The 18,282-nt window shown below is 40.9% G+C and overlaps 1 protein-coding gene across 5 annotated transcripts in view; it reads right to left on the bottom strand.

The window, feature by feature from the left end:
• The window catches only part of fut8 (fucosyltransferase 8), a 632,584-nt gene that overhangs the window by 181,797 nt on the left and 432,505 nt on the right, over window positions 1–18,282 (bottom strand). For all 5 annotated transcript variants that reach the window (XM_033026878.1, XM_033026881.1, XM_033026879.1 and 2 more), the window contains one exon: window positions 6,461–6,891. In XM_033026878.1, the coding sequence (XP_032882769.1) occupies window positions 6,461–6,663 (203 nt within the window). In that variant the 5' untranslated portion in view covers window positions 6,664–6,891. The remainder of the gene's footprint in view (window positions 1–6,460; window positions 6,892–18,282) is intronic.

Genomic DNA, 18,282 nt, shown 5'->3' with positions numbered 1-18,282 from the left:
ATGCACTGCTATATTTTGGAATGTATTCAAATTCACTGCAAATAGCGCAATTGCCTATATGTTTAATTTACGCATTTTGAATTACGTGTTGCTATTCAAGCACGTAACCCCCGCATAAAAATGTGAGGTTTGCCTGCACAACATGTCGATGCTCAACAGTGCACCTCGAACATATGGAGCCACAGCCACAATCCAGTGATCATCTTAATTCAGAACCAAGCGAATGCCAACAACATTATGTCAATTGAGCAGCAACATTCTGGGTAACATTAAAATAAAGCCAGGATTAAACATGTGCATCTTTCACGGAAATTGCTCATGGTACTTATTTTCATCAAAAAATAATAGGATTGAGAACTGGAGGAAATATATCAATAATGAGACCAGAGAGATTAATCTGTCTGGAAAATATCTGTGAAAATGCAATTCTCATATTGCAAATGAAAGCAATACCCATCTTTTAGATTCTGCTGTGTAAATAAGTCCTCTATTATACACACACAGGATCCCTGCAAAATGGAACACTTTGGATCAGAAGGAATTCAGGAACAAATAGGTAGATCACCGGAATTGGAGATTAAAAAAAAAACAAATAGCACCGGGTGTCCTCCAGTTAACCTTGGAAGCCTTTGCAGTTGTATAATTTATCTGGATGTTATATTTTGGCCAGGAATCTTAAAGGATCAGGCACTGTTAGATTAGGCTCACTCAGCAACCAAAGATAACAAACGTGCTTCAAGCAACCCATCAGCACCACAACAAGAGATCCATGACAAAACACTACACCATCACAATTGAACATTTAACTCCTTATGATTCTCCTAAGAACAGCTTTGTTCTACCAGTTGCAACACAGCAGAACAGTTCATCGTACAGTGAAGAATATTACTTGGAATAGTGATGGTGAAAGTGGAAGATTGAAAATGTGCTCAAACCCACTGACAGTTTCCAATGTTTTCTCTCTCTTGGCACTAATAGCCCTGTCCCACTGTATGAGTTCATTCAAGAGTTCTCCTGAGTTTGCCCTGATTTGAACTTGGAGATTTACGGTAATGGCCGCTCGTAAGTACTCGGGGCTCTCGTAGGCATTTTTCAACATGTTGAAAAATCATCACGAGTCTTCCCGAGCTTATCGTGTTTCCCGAGTACCTGCCGTTAGAGTTACGAGCCGTTAAGAGATGTCCCCGAGCTCCGACGTACCCGCTACGTTCATTCTACGTGCTTACCACGAGTTTGATTTTTTTTTTAAACTCGGAAGAGCATTTGAATGAACTCGTACAGTGGGACAGGGCTTTAAGCTACTAAAACAATGGATATGAAACAAAGGAATGTGCTTCTTTTCAGAGATGGAAAAACTCACTTTCAAGATTAATTTTATTTTTGCAGTTCGTTCTCAAGATGCAGAAAAAAACTACAGATTTCTTTGACCATCTTCGCCTTGAAAAGGTGACGGTGATCTGCCTTCTTCACCTGCATGACCTGGGTATTTTCAGTTTATTATCAAAGTAGTTTACATGATTTTTGACCAGCGAAAGAGGAAGGCAGGCCACTTGTGTCAAATTCACCATGTTGTGTGACTTAAGGGGCACTTGTGTGACCCTGCATGTTTGTCTTTGAATACTTCAGTCACTGTAGGCTGTTAGTATTAAATGGATTAAAGTTGGGTTCATAAGGTTATCATAAGGCGGCAATCGCAATAGTGGGTAAGTCCACATGCATTCTCCATGTGTCCACCAGAGGATTTTCTGCACTACACAAAATAAGTCTCCAAAACAACAATCGCCGGTATGAACCAAAATTAATGTGGGGCGAGGTTGACCAACCAAAATCCCACACACTAATAACAACACAATTATAGTCATAAATATTGCATAGTATTATTATAAGCCTTACAATAGCAAATGCAATACAATAAACCAAGATTGCACTTGGGAATGTCAGTGTTTTCTGAAGTGCATTTTGCACTTCACTTCCTGAGTGGCAAAGATTACAAGTCTCATCAAGAGCATTCTGTAAATAACACATTGCCCAGTTAACTCAGATGGGTGGCCCAGTTCTATGGCCCAGGTGCCACTTCAGGAAATTGCTGCCTTTGATACCCGCCACCCACGCACTACCGCATACTCATACTTAGCTGAACCAGATGCAGAGTGCCAAGCACATGCTCTGTGGTATCCAATGAGACAGTGGTTTGGCCTCAGCATTAACCCAGGCCACAGTTAAACAGTACTGCTCGCAGACAATGCTCTACACCTTCTGATAGCCAAAGACTTGTTGGACGTAAAAGTGGAGAGTGATTTTTTTTTAAACTTTGTTTAATTGTGTCTAATATTCATCAACATTAAAAAATCTATTTTAGTCGGCAGTTAAACTAATACAACTATTGAAAAATACCAATAATAACTACTGAAAACATCTCAACACATAAATAATTTAAAACAATGAGGCTGAACTAAAATATTTTTTAAAAAGCAACTTGCTTCCATTTTCCTCTTCATCCAGAACCCTATAATCCTCACCAAAATCAATGGGGTCTTGGATACTGTTAAATCAAAGGGAAATCGTCTGGTGTAATGTGGAATTGCAACAAGACACGGCTTCAAAACTGGTGATCATGAGAAACTGACAGGTTCCACCATCCACATCTACCTGCAAGTCTGGCACTTCCATGTTTGACATTCGATGTGTGCAGGTTCCAGGTTTACTGCTATTTAATCAGCTAAATGCTGATGATTCCACTGGATGGGCTATAGATTAAGTACACTGTTTGCTTCTGAATGGCATCTCATTCCTCTTGGCTGTTGTCGCTCCATCTGTCCAGCATGGAATATAGTCCATCATGCTGCTGCCTTGCATATTAAGTGTTTTCATGCTGGATTTGTTCATTACTCAGATTACAATTGTTTCTTCATTCTGTTCTTCCAGGTTTAAATAAAAGCTTGGTGATAGACAAAGGTAATTTGAAGACAATAAAGAGTACTTAGTTGCAGAATAAATCACACTAGAGTTTAAAATATGGCTTGTGGCTTCTTTTTTCAGAAGGAATAAGGCAGGTTTTACGGAAAAAAAAGAGCTGTGCGCACTGTCTGTGCAGAGTTTGTTTATTCTCCCTGTGACCATGTGGGTTTTCACCGGACCCGCCAATTTCCTCCCACATTCTAAAGACATGCAGGTTTGTATGTTCATTGGCTTCTGTAATGTTTTAATCAAAATCTCCCTTGTTTTAGAGAGTTCTGCAGGGTTGAATTAATTCCACTTTATCTCTTTAAGTAATGAGGTGGCTGCTGAGGCCAAGAAAAAACTGATCTCAAGTTTCAGGTATTTTTTGGAAGAGATTCCTCAGTCAAAGACTAATCATATCAAAGGAATTTAGGTGTCTTCAATGGGTATGATCTGTTGAAATTGGAAGAATCATTCATTCATTCACTCATTCACGCAATGCAATTAATTTGAAGTAGCAACTAACTACGAACCAGCCCACAGAAATCCCTCTGATCTTATAGAAAAGGATTTACTTCACAAAATGAAACATTATTTATATGCATGTTGGTCAGCATGGGCAAGTTGGGCTGTAGGACCCATTTCCACACTGTATGACTATGAAATAATAAGTGCTCATTTTGGAATGGTAAATGACGACTGCATACGCAAGTAATTATCCTTCTTTCATTCAGTTTGACATATGCAGTATCATTCAGTACCCCATATGCAGTCGTCACAGATTCCTGTTCATTTATTCTAGAGTAGCCCAGTTGTTTTCAACTGAGGTGGCTCTGGCATAATTTTTGGCACTGACACTGTGGGCCGAAGGGCCTGTTCTTATGCTGTACTGTTCTATGTGACATTGAGCAAGTTATTATCTAGCACTGAGGATTGAATGAAAAGTAAAACAGTACAGAATCTGACAACATTTTTCTATTAATCCTTCATCAATGCTTACATTATGATTGAACAACTCATAATGCGCATCACCATCCACTCGACAAACTATCTTATATACCAAGGCAACAGGAACCAGTCATTCGAACCCCATGAGTGTAATCACAGTTCATCAGTGTCCCAACTAAGTTCATAAGTTTATAAGTTATAGGAGCAGAATTAGGCCTTCAGCTTACCAAGTCTACACAGCCATTCAATCATGGCAGATCTATCTTTCCTTCTCAATCCCATTCACTTGCCTTCTCCCTATAACCCGACACCTGTACTAATCAAGAATCTGTCAATCTCCAACTTTAAAATATCCATTGACGGCCTCCACAGCCTTCTGTGGCAATGAATTCCACAGATTCACTACCTTCTGACTAAAGAAATCCCTCTCATCTCCTTCATAAAGGTACGTCCTTTTATTCGGAGTCTACAGGCTCTGGTCCTCGACTCTCCCACTAGTGGAAACATCCTCTCCACATCCACTCTTTCTCCTGCTCCGAAATCTCTGACCTGCTTGTGTACTGAAAACCTGGATTCTCAACTGACCAAACAATTGTGCTCTTTCGAGCTTTTCTTGAAAAACCAATGCGTCTTGATTTTTCTCCCAACCGGCTGAACTTAATATTCTGAATTGGTCTCACAAGAAAGAAACAGAGGCTCTGCAACCGACTGATAATAAACCACTAAACCTCTTAATCCAAACATGTCAAATTGATACACCCTTCATTATTCAATAGATTTGCGCAATTCATTCCTTTACATCGCTGCATCATTTGTAAATCTGCATCGCTGTCCCTCCAGGAACACAATTTTTCTTCAAATGGACTGCTATTATCAACAATGTGTCATTATGGGTTCCATCCTTCCGGAGGTCATCTGTTGCCTGACCTGATTTGTTTTGGCCTTTTCTCGTCTCCAGTTTAATTACCCGCACCTCAACTTTCAGTCTGAAGAAGGGTTCTGACCCAAAATGTCACCTATTCCTTTTCTGCAGAAATGCTGTCTGACTCACTGAGTTACTCCAGCACATTATGTCTATCTTTGCTCTTTTCTGAATTCAGTTTTATATTGGGATATGAACGAAGCAACATTTTGAGGCCTTGTATTCCCAATTCTTTAAAGCAAAGAATAATATTGCATTCAGTAACCTTGTTTGGCCTACTCCACTTGCTGTTACTGATTTACCCACACGGAGTGCCCTGGTACCCTTTGCTACCCAATACTACCTAATCCATCGCGATAACAAAATCCCAGAACAAAAAGACAGCACAGCAGTAGAGTTGCTGCCTTACAGCGCCAGAGATCAGGGTTCGATTGTGACTTTGATTGTACATTCTCCATGTGACCCATGTGGGTTTTCTCCAGGTGCTCCGGTTTCCTCCCACATTCCAAGACATGCAGATTTGTAGGGTAATTGGTTTCTGGAAATTGTAATTTGTCCCTAGTGAGTAGGATAGTGCTAGTGTTCAGGGTGATCGCTGGTCCATGCAGACTTGGTGGACTAAAGGGCCTGTTTCCCGCTGTATCGTTAAAGTAAAAAAAATAAAGAAAATGCTCAGATTACGCTTTCAAAATTCAAAGTAATTACCTCAAATGTTCGCACACTGAATTCCATCTGCCACAACTTGCAGATGCAATCTGTTGATATTTATATTTTAAATTCCTGCTTTGAGCCAGAGTATTCTGCATCTCCTGCATGCATCATTCATTATTCTTCAATGAGGCTGCCCGACCTGCTGAGTTACTCCAGCACTTTGTATCCGAAATAAATCTGCATGTTAATTCTGATGCTCCTTTCCCCTGTACACTGTCACCAGTTGTTCAAACTAATACTCAGAGAGTTACCCTCCTGTTTGACAAGTTTTAAATTTTGATCATTTCTGAATCAGAACCATACTAAATGCTGCACTGAAGCCTGTGGCCAACATTCACACTCCACAGAGTGCAGAGGGTGGGATGTGTTGTGGCTCATGCCAACACGATGGGCCTCACATAAAATGAAATTCAATCACAGACATGACCCATCCTTTGCAAGTCCATGCAAATTCTCTGGCCAGCCTTGCTCTTGTCAAGTGCCTCATCACACGATGTCTCATGACAGATTCCAGTAGCATCCCCGGGAGCAATGCTAAACCATCAGGTCTGCAGATACTTGTTTACTCCTTCTGCTGACGACTTCAATGACGGAATACATCACCATACTTCAGTGCACAATATTGTATATTTAGACCACAAAATAAAGCAGTTGCAATTACACATGCAGCATTTCTGTATTAAGCATCCGTGGCATAGTTTATAAATACTTATCTTTTGAGAGGTATAAATAAGTTATTGCTCTCACTTGTGTATTTCAAGAGTACCCCTGTCCTCACTAATAACCAGTTATGAAAATCTCCACAAAACAACAGTTTGCACAATCATTTGTTAAATGCATCCCAACGCACTCTCTTTCCCGACTCATTTACCAATATGTACGCAAAATCCCCCTTGGAAATGTGCAGTGAAGCCTGACCTCGGCCCTCTGTCTACCCACCTCAGGGACTCTGCCATTCTCCGCAGATCTTCATTTTGTTGCTTCAAACGTTCAAGTTTTGCCAGTATCTTGGACAGTTCTCTGCTGGAGCGATCTGGTTGGTCGCTGTCTCGGACTAAATGTCCGCCTATATAGAACAACAACGTCCCCCAGGCAAGAAGGATCAACATAATCCATCGCCAGGAGCTGGTCCATGGCCGCATCTTCAGCTGGTCAGCTCTCTCTGTACTCCACCGTAGCCGTTCACAGGTCAGAAGCTGGCATGCTTTCGAGATGAATGAGTTTCTGTCTTTCTCTTCCTCAAAGCATTGTGCCAGCAATCAGATTAGCTCCTAGAATTTCTTGTAGCACTCTTTCTTTCCCCAAATATAGCTTTCCCTTGATTTGACAAACAGCAAATTCTCTTATTAAAAGCCTCTCATTTCGACATTCTGCAGAAAGAGAAGAAAAAGAACACTTAATTGGATTAATTATATGACTTGCAGATAATAGACCACATGAAAGCAATTACATTGAAAGCTGAGGCACTGTTGTATGGAGAAGGGCCAGATCTCTTTACCTAGCCTGAGAGATCCAAAAGGACAAATTTCAGTTCATGCAGTTAATCCTAGGGTATGTTGAAAACCATCCCATGAAAAAAACATGCATCTACAGACAGGCTTGAGCTATGAAGCTGTGAACACATTTGTAAAAAACAACAGAGGCTTTTGGAATGAAAGAGAATGCATTATATTTTAACTGGAACAATAAAATTGAATTGAAAAAGTATTTTTAACTTGGACTTAGTACACCGAAGTAGTACACTGGTGGCAAGGTGGTGCAGTGGTCGAGTTTTGCCTTATAGTGCCAGAGATCCTGGTTCGAACCAGACTATGGGTGGTGTCTGTACAAAGTTCTTCCTGTGATTGTGTGGGTTTTCCCTTGGTGCTCCTCTTTTCCGCCCATACTCCAAAGATGCACAGGCTTGGAGGTTAATTGGCTTTGTTACAAATAGTAAATTGTCCCTCATGCATAGGATAGTGCTGGTGTAAGGATATCGCTGGTCGGCACGGACTTAGTGGGCCAAAGGCATGTTTCTGCACTGTATCTCTAAACTCTAAAGTAAATTAGAGTTGGACACCATTCTAAGACATTATCAAACTCTAATTGTGAAAACCTGAAGGTCAGCCTTTTAAAAAGACGAAATCCATTCCGGTTTATTGCTGCTCAGACTACAAGCAATCCTCAAAATGATAGAAATGTCATCAAGAGTGCTTTCAAGGGGCACTTACTTGCATTTATGAAGAACACTAAATTGCAGACTTCCCCAAAGCCTTGGTCTGGAAATGAACCCAAGAGCTGAATTCCAGAGGTGAAAGGGAGCATACACTCGCCATCAAGGCAGAACTCGAAAGAGTGCAGCATCAAGAAGCCCTGGCAAAAAAATGGGAATCAAGAGGATAGACACAAAATGTTGGAGTAACTCAGTGAGTCAGGCAGCATGTCTGGAGCAAAGGAATAGATGACTTTTCGGATTGATATCCTGCTTCAGCCTGAGATTCAGGGGAGAGCTATGAAAAGGTGCAGAACAAATCATAACCGACACTGGCGACTCAGGAAAGGTGGAGCCCACAATGGTCCACTGTTGATAATGGAAGAAGTGATAATAAAGGGATATGAACAGTGAAACTAGCAGGATGTCTAGGATGGGGGCGGGATGGAGAGAGAGGGAATGCAAGGGTTTCTTGGAATTAGAGAAATCAATATTCATACTGCTGGGTTGTAAACTGCCTTAGCAAAATATGAAGTGCTGGCCTCACTCTGACAGTGGGGGAGACCCATGACAGAAAAGTCAGTGTGGGAATGGGAAGGGGAATTAAAGTGTTTGGCAACTGGGAGAACGCATAGGCCAAGGGGAATCAAGAGGAAATCTCCATTGGTTAGAGTCATATCCACACAATTGTTGTGGCTGTTAGAGGTTGATTGATTATAAGGTCCACCTTCCACACTCTGGGCCCACACCGACCTTCGACCACCCGTTCACACGAGGTCTATGTTTCCCCTCTTTTTCATCCACGCCCAACACAATATACAGAGGCCAATTAACCTCTTGGGATGTGGGAAGAAACTGGAGAAAGCCTACATAGTGACAGGAACAATGTGCAAACTCCACAGACAGCACCCAAGGTCAGGATCGAACCCTTGTCCAATCATATCCAATCATGTGTATCCAATCTTTGAACTGCGAGCAAATGCAAACCACTTCTCTGTGTTTCCACAACTTTTAAGCAGTTATTATCTTATACATCATATCCAATCTTCCCTCAGCCTTCCTTGATCCAAGGAGAGCAATCCACCTTCACCAGTCCACCTTCAAGTCCTCATCTCCAGTAAGATTCAGGCAAATGATTCCAATTAAGTATCATCATAATAATAATAATAATAATAATAATATCTTTTATTGTCATTGCACATCAGTGCAACGAGATTTAGTATGCAGCTTCTAACCGATGTAAAAGAAAGGTAAAATAAATAAATAAGCTGTGTGACGTGACCATCCGAGGGAGACAGTCCAGGGGGGATGGGGGGCACTCAGCAGGGCCGGTTCAGAGCCGCTATAGCTCTGGGAATAAAGCTGTTTCTGAGTCTGGAGGTTCGGGCGTAGAAGGCCTTGTAACGTCTGCCGGAGGGAAGTAGTTCGAACAGTCCGTTACAAGGGTGTGCGGAGTCTTTATGGATGCTGACGGCCTTCCTGAGGCACCGTGTGTGGTAGATGCCCTCCAAGGCATGTTAGCTGTGTCCCAATAATCCTCTCCACCATGGTCACTGAAGACCGGTGGCCACAACAGTGCACGACCATTTCAGCCCAAGATCTTTGACTCAGCCTTGACATTCACCCTCCAGAATTTGGTAACCTAGAAGCCCCTGCACTCCCTCCTAACCCCAATGGACATCAACACTTGGCTCCAGTTGTCCCCTGATGTTGTGAATAAAATAACGTAAAAACAACTTAATGTAGAATAAGCAAATAGTGTGTTAAAGATCCGAGCTATATGGATATTAGAAACAAATTAACATTTCACTTTATTAATCCAAGAAGAAAGTGAATAATCTGCTAATTAATTAATCCACCTCTGTTCTTCAAACTCCAAATCTTCTACCAGTTTCAAACTGGGTTATTCAAATACTGAGCTTGAAGAATGTTCCAACACACTGTTTTTAAATAATCTCAGACAGATAAAGTTGGTACATCACAGAACGATGGAAAATCATCATTACCATGATAAGCAGATGACCAAAATGAATACAGCTTAATCTTAAATTTGCAAAATAACTTTCAATTAGCCTGCAGGGAATGTAAATTGTAACGCATTTGATGATTGAGGCAAATTACATTGGTTAAGGTGAAGGGCTGGGAGAAAATGTTGCAAGCGGCTCTTGGATAAATGTGCTTTTATTGAAGTCTTTAAAGTGCTAGTTTTTGTTTCTTTGACTTTATTAAATTGATTTTTAATCATTCTTGAGAGTTTCCATGTGCTGGGTTTGATTGTCAGCTGAACTAAGGAAAGATTATTTAAATTAATTCAAGTAGTGGTTTGAAATTTCTCCAAATGTTTCCAACGTTTACAAAGCAAGTCCAGGTGCTCTGGGGCCCTGGCGTTAGTTAGATGTTACGTAAAACGGAAACGGAGGAGCTCCGTTGTGGAGACCACGCGGGAGCTCCAATGCGGAGACCATTTGGGAGCTCCGTTGTGGAGACCACGCGGAGCTCCAATGCGGAGACCATTTGGGAACTCCGACACAGAGACCACGAGGGAGCTCCAATGCGGAGATCATATGGGCGCTCCGATACAGAGACCACTTGGGAGCACCCATGAAAACAGTTGACTGGCTTGCGGAAACCACCCTCGTGCACAGTAGTGCCCTGCTACAGAGACGTCTGACTGAGAAATACATCAGTGGGCTTGAAGAATTGATTACGGAAGTGGGAGTTTACATAAGTGGCCTATCACATAATCTGGGGAGTGCCTGTATAAGCACACCACCACGGCGGATGTTCCCAACAAACGGACAGTTCAGAAGGTGCCAAGCTGGGTCTTTTCTGGAACCTTTAGCCACCGTGAAGCACGAAAAGCAGCCGTCAGGTTAAATGTTCCTGTTCATCCACCTTAATGTAATCGATGGATGTGGATACAACATAACAAAAATGCTCCGCTTTAATGAACATCTATGCCTGCAAAATGCAAGCCCATCGTTTCCAACACAGCTAGGCCATTTAAGATCGTGAATGTTGGAGCAGGAATGGACCCCAATTGTAACACTGACACTAAATGCGCCAATCGCTGATGGGACACATCAGCAGTCTCTTTGCCCCTGTTCAAGTTCCACGCCCCGACGCCAAGTTGTACCTTACCCTCGGGATTGACAAGGTGAACTATCCACACTAGAGGTAATTATGTAGATAAATGAGTTCAGTCATTAAGAAGTACAATCAGCTGCCCACCCAGGTGAAGCAGCTCCAGCAGCTCCCAGTCAGCCTCAGAATAGAGTGGATCTGGAGAATAGAGTGGATGTGGAGAATAGAGTGGATGTGAAGAGGATGTTTCCACTTGTGGGAGAGTCGAGGACTAGAGGTCATAGCCTCAGAATTAAAGTTCGATCTTTTAAGAAGGAGATGAGGAGAAATTTATTTAGTCAGAGGGTGGTGAATCTGTGGAATTCTTTGCCACAGTGGATATATTTAAGGCAGAGATAGACAGATTCTTGATTAGTACAGATGTCAGAGGTTATGGGGAGAAGGCACGAGAATGAGGTTACGAGAGAGAGATAGATCAGCCATGATTGAATGGCAGAGCCAGGGTCGATCCAGGCTCTCCGGCGCTGTCCCGGCCCCACCTGAGTGCCCCCCCCCCACCCCCCCGGGGGTGGCCAGAGACATCGGGAGTCAGATGGGCGCGGTGCCCCCAGGCCCACAGCCAGCTACAGAAGCAGCGCTAAATCCAGCTCAACTCTGCCTGTCCTGCCAGGATAACCCACAGCCCTGTCTGGACTTATGGGAAATATGGCCCAGGTTTACAGCCAATGCGGAGCAGTGCTGGTGTCCCGTCAGTCCAGGCAGGGCTGTAGGTTAACCCGACGAGCCAGGCAGAGTTGAGCTGCATTTAGAGCTGGATTGAGCCTCCGAAGCCTCGCGTGTGTGTGTGAGTGTGCACATGCGCGCGCAGCCGGCAATAAATTGTGTCCCCCCCTGTCCCCTCCATGTATTGATAGCGATTTCCGTGCCTGAATCTAAGACCTGCATGGAAATTGCCAAGCTACAAACATTCAGCCAGTTCACCAGACAGAGCAAATGAACATCGAAAGTTTAAAAAGCAATGAGAAGATTAAAATAAAGCAGGACTAAAAATGTTCATGGAGAAAGGAACTGAAAGCAGCAGAAAAACACATGAATTGTAAAACGTATAAATCTCCCTAGAGTTTAGAGTTTTTTCTGCTTTGTGAACAAAATAATTCTGATCTTCATTTAAGTTTTCCTAACTGGGAAAGAATTAGCCAAAAGTATTCTGATCTTTAGGGAGCGCTGTCACAGGCCTCATAAGGCTTATGAATATCTCCTTTTGTATGTGTGATCTTTGGATACAATTGCCTCTCTGGGCTTCTGTGCAGACTCGCAGAGGATCGGCAAGGAACATTGTGGATCTCTTGCCATGAGCAGCATGACCATAGTTGTCCTTTGCTATTTATTTTCCACTGAAATTGAGTAACATCGCGCACAAATCCAACTTCAAGTCAAAAGTGCGCAAGGATATCACAACTTTTGCATCTTGCTGGCGGGAACGAATTAAAGGCGGACTGCATTTAAGGTTATCATAAATGAAGCCATCAGAGCAAGGTAACGGCTTGTCAAGCCGTTTCTCTGGATAAATCTAAAGCTGTCAAATGGAAGTACTGTTGCTTGTAACAATCAATGATATCATTGGCTCTATATTAGCAAAATTAATCAACCAGTTATAGCGCTCATATGAATCATTTTATTGATGTATGAATGAACTGCCATCTTATTATTTCATTAATAAACATTTATTCTGCAAGTGGGAGAGCATTGAGGTGATAGGAAAGGAAATAATCCGTTCTTCCACTGTGTTTTTTCGTTCATTTTATTTGTCAAAGTGAAAACAGCCAAAAGAATCCAGACAATTCCATGCAACAGTGAAGTTGGCAAAACATGCAATGATCTGGTGAGAACCCATAGTGGGCATTGTACAAGTATCAGAGGTCCACATCAAATGTTGAGGAGACTGCACTTTTCAGCAATAAGATACTTCTATCATGGTCTCACCTTCCCATTCCCATAAATAAGTTGGTCCTCAAGTGAATAAATAACTTGAGTTACATCCAACCTTGTCCAGGATTTTTGGAATCAGCGGTGATTGAACTATGTGTAGGAAGGAACTGCACATGCCGGTTTACACTGAAGATAGACACAAATACTGGAGTAACTCAGTGGGACAGGCAGCATCTCTGGATAGAAGGTAGACGCTTCGGGTCAAGACTGATAGACTATGCTCCGTAACCTGCTTTGACTTTTCCAGAAACCTTGGTCTATGTTATTTTTTTGTGCTGCTGTCTGGCTAATATTTTTCTTTTTTGGGACTGTGCTGTTACCTATTGCAATTATTCAATATTAAAAAAAAAAAATGTATTAGTTTTGAAGAATTTTAAAATGACCAAATCCACAAAAGGGACTACTGTAATATAGTTCTTTCTTTCTTGAACGTTTTGTTGTTTAGTTGCTTTGAGGCCTAACGTGTACTTGCCAAAAAAAATGTTTCGAAGGGCAGCTTTGTAGTTTAACAACTGTGATGTTGGTGAAGCCAAGAAAAGTTGATACACGGAGTGGAATATTTCTTATTTTCCACAGTACCTCCAGAAGTTACAGCCATGAAACACTATTATACTGTTAACACTTACCAAAGCTTTTAATGAAAAGTCCCTCTCAAAAGTGCAGCATTCCCTGGTGATTTGGCATCTGGGTTCTAACTTCAATAAAGTGCACTTATTCCAATGCTGTTGTTTACTTTTAATTTGCTCTCATTGCTAATTATTTTCCAGACCTCGTCAATCCTATCATCTTTTCCCCTAATTATTTTTCTCTTAATTATCTTTATCTTCAATCCTACTTTGTCAACTTGTCAACTTTCTGATGATTCTCACACAGCTGCGAAGGCACAGGGACATCCTGGTTTCATTCAATTCGTCAAGATTTTATCTTTTTAACTTTCAATCTTTGATCATCTTCCAAAGTTCGGAAAGGGATTTTAACAGATCTCTGACAACCCCAGAAAGGGTTGACAATGAAACTTCTTAGCAGTGAAGAAGATACTTATGAACTTACGAGTTCATAAGAGCAAAATTGGGTCATTTGGCCTATCAAGTCTACTCTGCCATTCAATCATGGCTGATCTATCCTTCCCTTTGAACCCTATTCTCCTGCCTTTTCCCCATAACCCCTGACACCCGTAGTAATGAAGAATGTATCAATCTCTGCTGTAAAAATATTTATTAATTGCCCATTTTTCAGCTTTTACACAAAGCCTCTTTAGTGTGGTCTAAGGAATCTGCTGAAGGAAAAGTTCTATGGGAGTAAATAATATGGAACTAAAGATTCTTATCCAGATGTTGACCATCAAGAAACAGAACTCTTGTAAATTAGCTTCAGCCAGGATGGTGAATAAGGTTGAATTAATGGACAAAGAAAGAGGGCAAGCACAAAGGCAAAGGGAATTTGCATCAGTACAAAGCGAGTGAGCACACACACAGGGGTGGGACATTGCAACCTTCACGTGGTCCACCCTGTTTCAACTAATGCAATCAACCCGGTGTGCACAAACAAGATCAAATAGAACAAGTAGTCCTTCAACTTTAGGCTGTTCGTGTCATATGCAAGGAGAAGCACACACACAGAGCAACAAAGGCCCAATCCATTCTAGACACTGGACATTGGGACTCTCCCTGTACATAGATCCAGGGTTGGCTTCTTTGGGAAAAAAAAACCTCTGGGTAAACATTCAAAACCATACCAGTGCCTTTATAAGCAGAAAAAAAACTTTATTTTCCCTCAAGTCTATTAAACCCTGCTGAGAAAGATATTTCAGAAAATTCTGTTAAATGGGTAAAATACAATATACAGGCCTATAATCAGATAATTATGCTTTCCATCTGACTACATTGGAAAACTTTAGACTGAAGATAATAAAATCAAATGAGCATTCAGTTGTGAATGGTATTCAAAAAACACTGCAGATGCTGGAAATTCAAAATTCAACAAAAGATGTTGACAACACTCAGCAAAAGATGCTGACTATATCTCTTATATATACATAATTGTTCGATTAATGTTAGACACATTTTAATCCAATTCAAAATACTGCACAGACTCTACTACTCAAAGACTAAACTGAATAAGATTTTTTCAAATGTATCTCCTATTTGTGAGAAATATCTCCTTCAAGAAGCAACTATAACACACTCCTTTGCCTCTTGCATAAAATTACATAACTTTTGGAAAGGAATCTTTGACATTTTCTCAAAATCATTAAAAACAAAACTGGACCCCCATACAGAACTGATTATTTTCGGAACAGCAGAAGCCTGCCCTGAGCTATCAATATTTCAAAAAAGTTTCCTTAATTATGGCCTGATAATGGCAAAAAAACTTATACTTAAATTTTGGAAAAATACATCTCCCCCAACTCTTAAAATGTGGATTACAAACATGTCTGAGACGCTACATCTTGAAGATATGAGACTTGTCTTAGCAGGAAAATCAGAGCAATTTTCAAAGATATGGATTCCTTTCATTGATTCATTACAAGGATAGTATGGTGCTACACAACTTCGGAATTATACCGATTTATGGACTGGGTGATAGGTGGGGAGAGAAATGAAGCAGGTATATCAACACTTTTTTTTTCTTTTTTTTTTTTCGTTTTTTCGTTTTTGTCTTTTTTTTTTTAGGTTTTTACTTACTCACTCTTTGATTACACTCATTTGGTAGTTTAGGGGTTCTATTCTTACACATTCACTTTCTCTTTCACTTTCTTTCTTTCTTGCTCTTTCTCTCTTTTTCTATTTCATCTTTGTTAAAATTAAAATGGAAGCTGTACAATAAATGTATTATGTCATATGCCGCGGTTTATACTTTTGTACACTGCTTCTAATAAAAATATTTTTTAAAATAATAATTTTAAAAAAACACTCAGCGGGTCAAGCAGAAGGCTCCATCAACAGCTTCTCACAGCAAGCCTGGGCTCCGTCCATCACTGCATTCTGCTTGTTCCATCCATTCTTCCCCTACTCTCTCTGCAACTTAAAAACATTTATTTTTCCAGTTCAGACAAAGATCCCTCAATCTTAAAATGTCAACAGTTTCTTTTTCTGTCGTTTGTTTGTTGACTATTTCTGTCTTTATTGGTGCCATTCAATTGCTAAACTTCCAATGCATGAAGCAACTTGTTCATTGTGAAATATTGAATGATTTGATGTTTAGACTCTGTATTGAATCTTCTACAGCTTCCACAGTTGTTTAGAACACATTCATCACATCTCCGACATCTTTTATGTATAGGAAATTGAATGGACTTTGGAACAAGATGAAACCAAAAGATTGGGCCACTAGTAAACAGTATAAATAACAACAATGATTACCTGTGAGACATTCTTCAAATTTGTGCGATGGCATTCTTTGTCATGTTTATGACTGAGTTCTGGTGGAACTTTGATCCAATAATTGAGCAAATGTATCATGGATTTTGATTATTCTTTTATTCCATGTTTCATTTTTACTTGTTTTTTTCCCCTCCCAATGTACCTTTTAAATGGCACAGTGGCGAAGCAGTAGAATTGCTGCATTATTGCACCAGAGACCCGGGTTCAATCCTGACTACAGGTGCTGGCTGAACAGGGTTTACAGTTCTCCCTGTGACCCCATGGGTTTTCTCCGAGTGCTCCGGTTTCCTCCCACAGCCCAAAGACTTGCAGGTTTGTAAGTTAATTTTCTTCTGTAAATTGTCCCTAGTGTGTAGGATAGAACTAATGTATGGGCGATCGCTTGTTGTTGCGGACTCGGTGGACTGGAGGTCCTGTTTCCATGCTGTATCTCTAAACCAAACTAAAATAGAACTAAACTACTTTGGCTAACTGGCCACATGACTATGCCAAGTAGTCTGCAAATTTCACTATCATTTCTAAGTTGTTTATGTTCAGTTTCCATTTGTTCTTGTAATTTTATAATTGTTATTCATGGCGACATCAACTGAGAGTGGAAGTCTCTTGCCATTCCAAAACAAAACTAAGCTCTGACAGCCGATCCTCGCATTGCACAGTTCCAATCACTGAAACATGAGCAAATGCTCAGAGTTTTGAAAGCTATTTAATCATTTTAACTTGAAAGCCAAGCATAAGAAATAATCAAGGTCTTTGAAGTGAGGTTTTATAAATGATTCAAATCTCAAAGCTGGAAATAAATCCCAACAGAAGCACTTTAGACTTGGGTGCAATTTGCATTGCAAGTTCGTCTAACACATGCTCTCTTGGATTTCCAAAGTGGAGAAGGAGTTCCTCCGCCCATGAAACATTCACTTATCCAAAGAGGTACCTTCTGATTGAATGCCTCCCAAATGTACGTCACTGCGCAAGTGAAAGATGCATTCATGGTGTATCTTCAACAATATTAGCGTAAGGAAGTCCAGTCTGAAACAGACTTCTGCATCCTCTGTGTACATTCAGAGTTGTTCCACACAGTATCCTGCCCTTTGACCCACCGAGTGTGCACTATTCACCACGGGTTAAACCAAATCCACTTTATTCCCCCACGCTCCCATATGATCATGAGATCATAAGTGATAAGAGTAGAATTAGGCCATTCGCACCATCAAGTCTACTCCGCCATTCAATCATGGCTGATCTATCTCTCCCTCCTAACCCCATTCTCCTGCCTACTCCCCATAACCTCTGACAAGCTCCCACAAAATTCCACTACGCATCTATACCAAATGGGTACATAGTTCTACAGCAGCCAATTAACATTCTCACTTGTATGTACTTAGGAAACCCATAGACTCATGGGGATAATTGGAAAATTCCACACTAGAGTCAGAATTGAAACAAGGTCAATTGGAATTGTGAGGCAGCAGTTCTACCAGCTGCCTCAATGTGCATTTTTAATCTGGGTAATTCAGAAATGTAGTACTATCTCAGCAAAGGTTAATGAAGTTGCGGCTAACACAATTTTAACACTTAAACATCTTGTTTATGTCCAATATCAGAACACCTAATTCTGGGTCACTTGGTAATAAAAGTAAGGAGATCAGTTACTAAAGTCAGCAGAGAAACTAAGATCCAATGGTTAAGGTAGACAGGTCACTGGAGCACAGCACACAATAATACTGCCATTATAAAGGACATACACAGCACTTGGGTTCATTTCCATTACAGAATTCCAGAATTAAAAAGCAGATAAATGAAAATCTAATGTTAAGATAAAACTAACATTAGATAAGCTAGCAGATAAGTTGCCAGTGCTCGAGAGCCTGAGCTTTAAGGGGAGGTTGAGCAGGCTGGGACTTTATTCCTTGGAGTGCAGGAGGATGAGGGGTGATCTTATAGAGGTGTACTTAATCATGAGAGGAATAGATTGGGTAAATGCAGAGTCTTTTGCCCAGAGTAGGGGAATAGAGAACCAGAAGACATAGGTTTAAGTTGAGAGAGTAACGATTTAATAGGAGCTCGAGGAGTAACTGTTTTATACAAAGTATGGGGTGTGTAAGGAACGTGTTGCTGGA

This window comes from Amblyraja radiata, chromosome 9 (genome assembly GCF_010909765.2).
Source record: "Amblyraja radiata isolate CabotCenter1 chromosome 9, sAmbRad1.1.pri, whole genome shotgun sequence".
Lineage (NCBI taxonomy): Eukaryota > Metazoa > Chordata > Chondrichthyes > Rajiformes > Rajidae > Amblyraja > Amblyraja radiata.
This window is presented reverse-complemented; position numbering and strand designations above follow the sequence as displayed.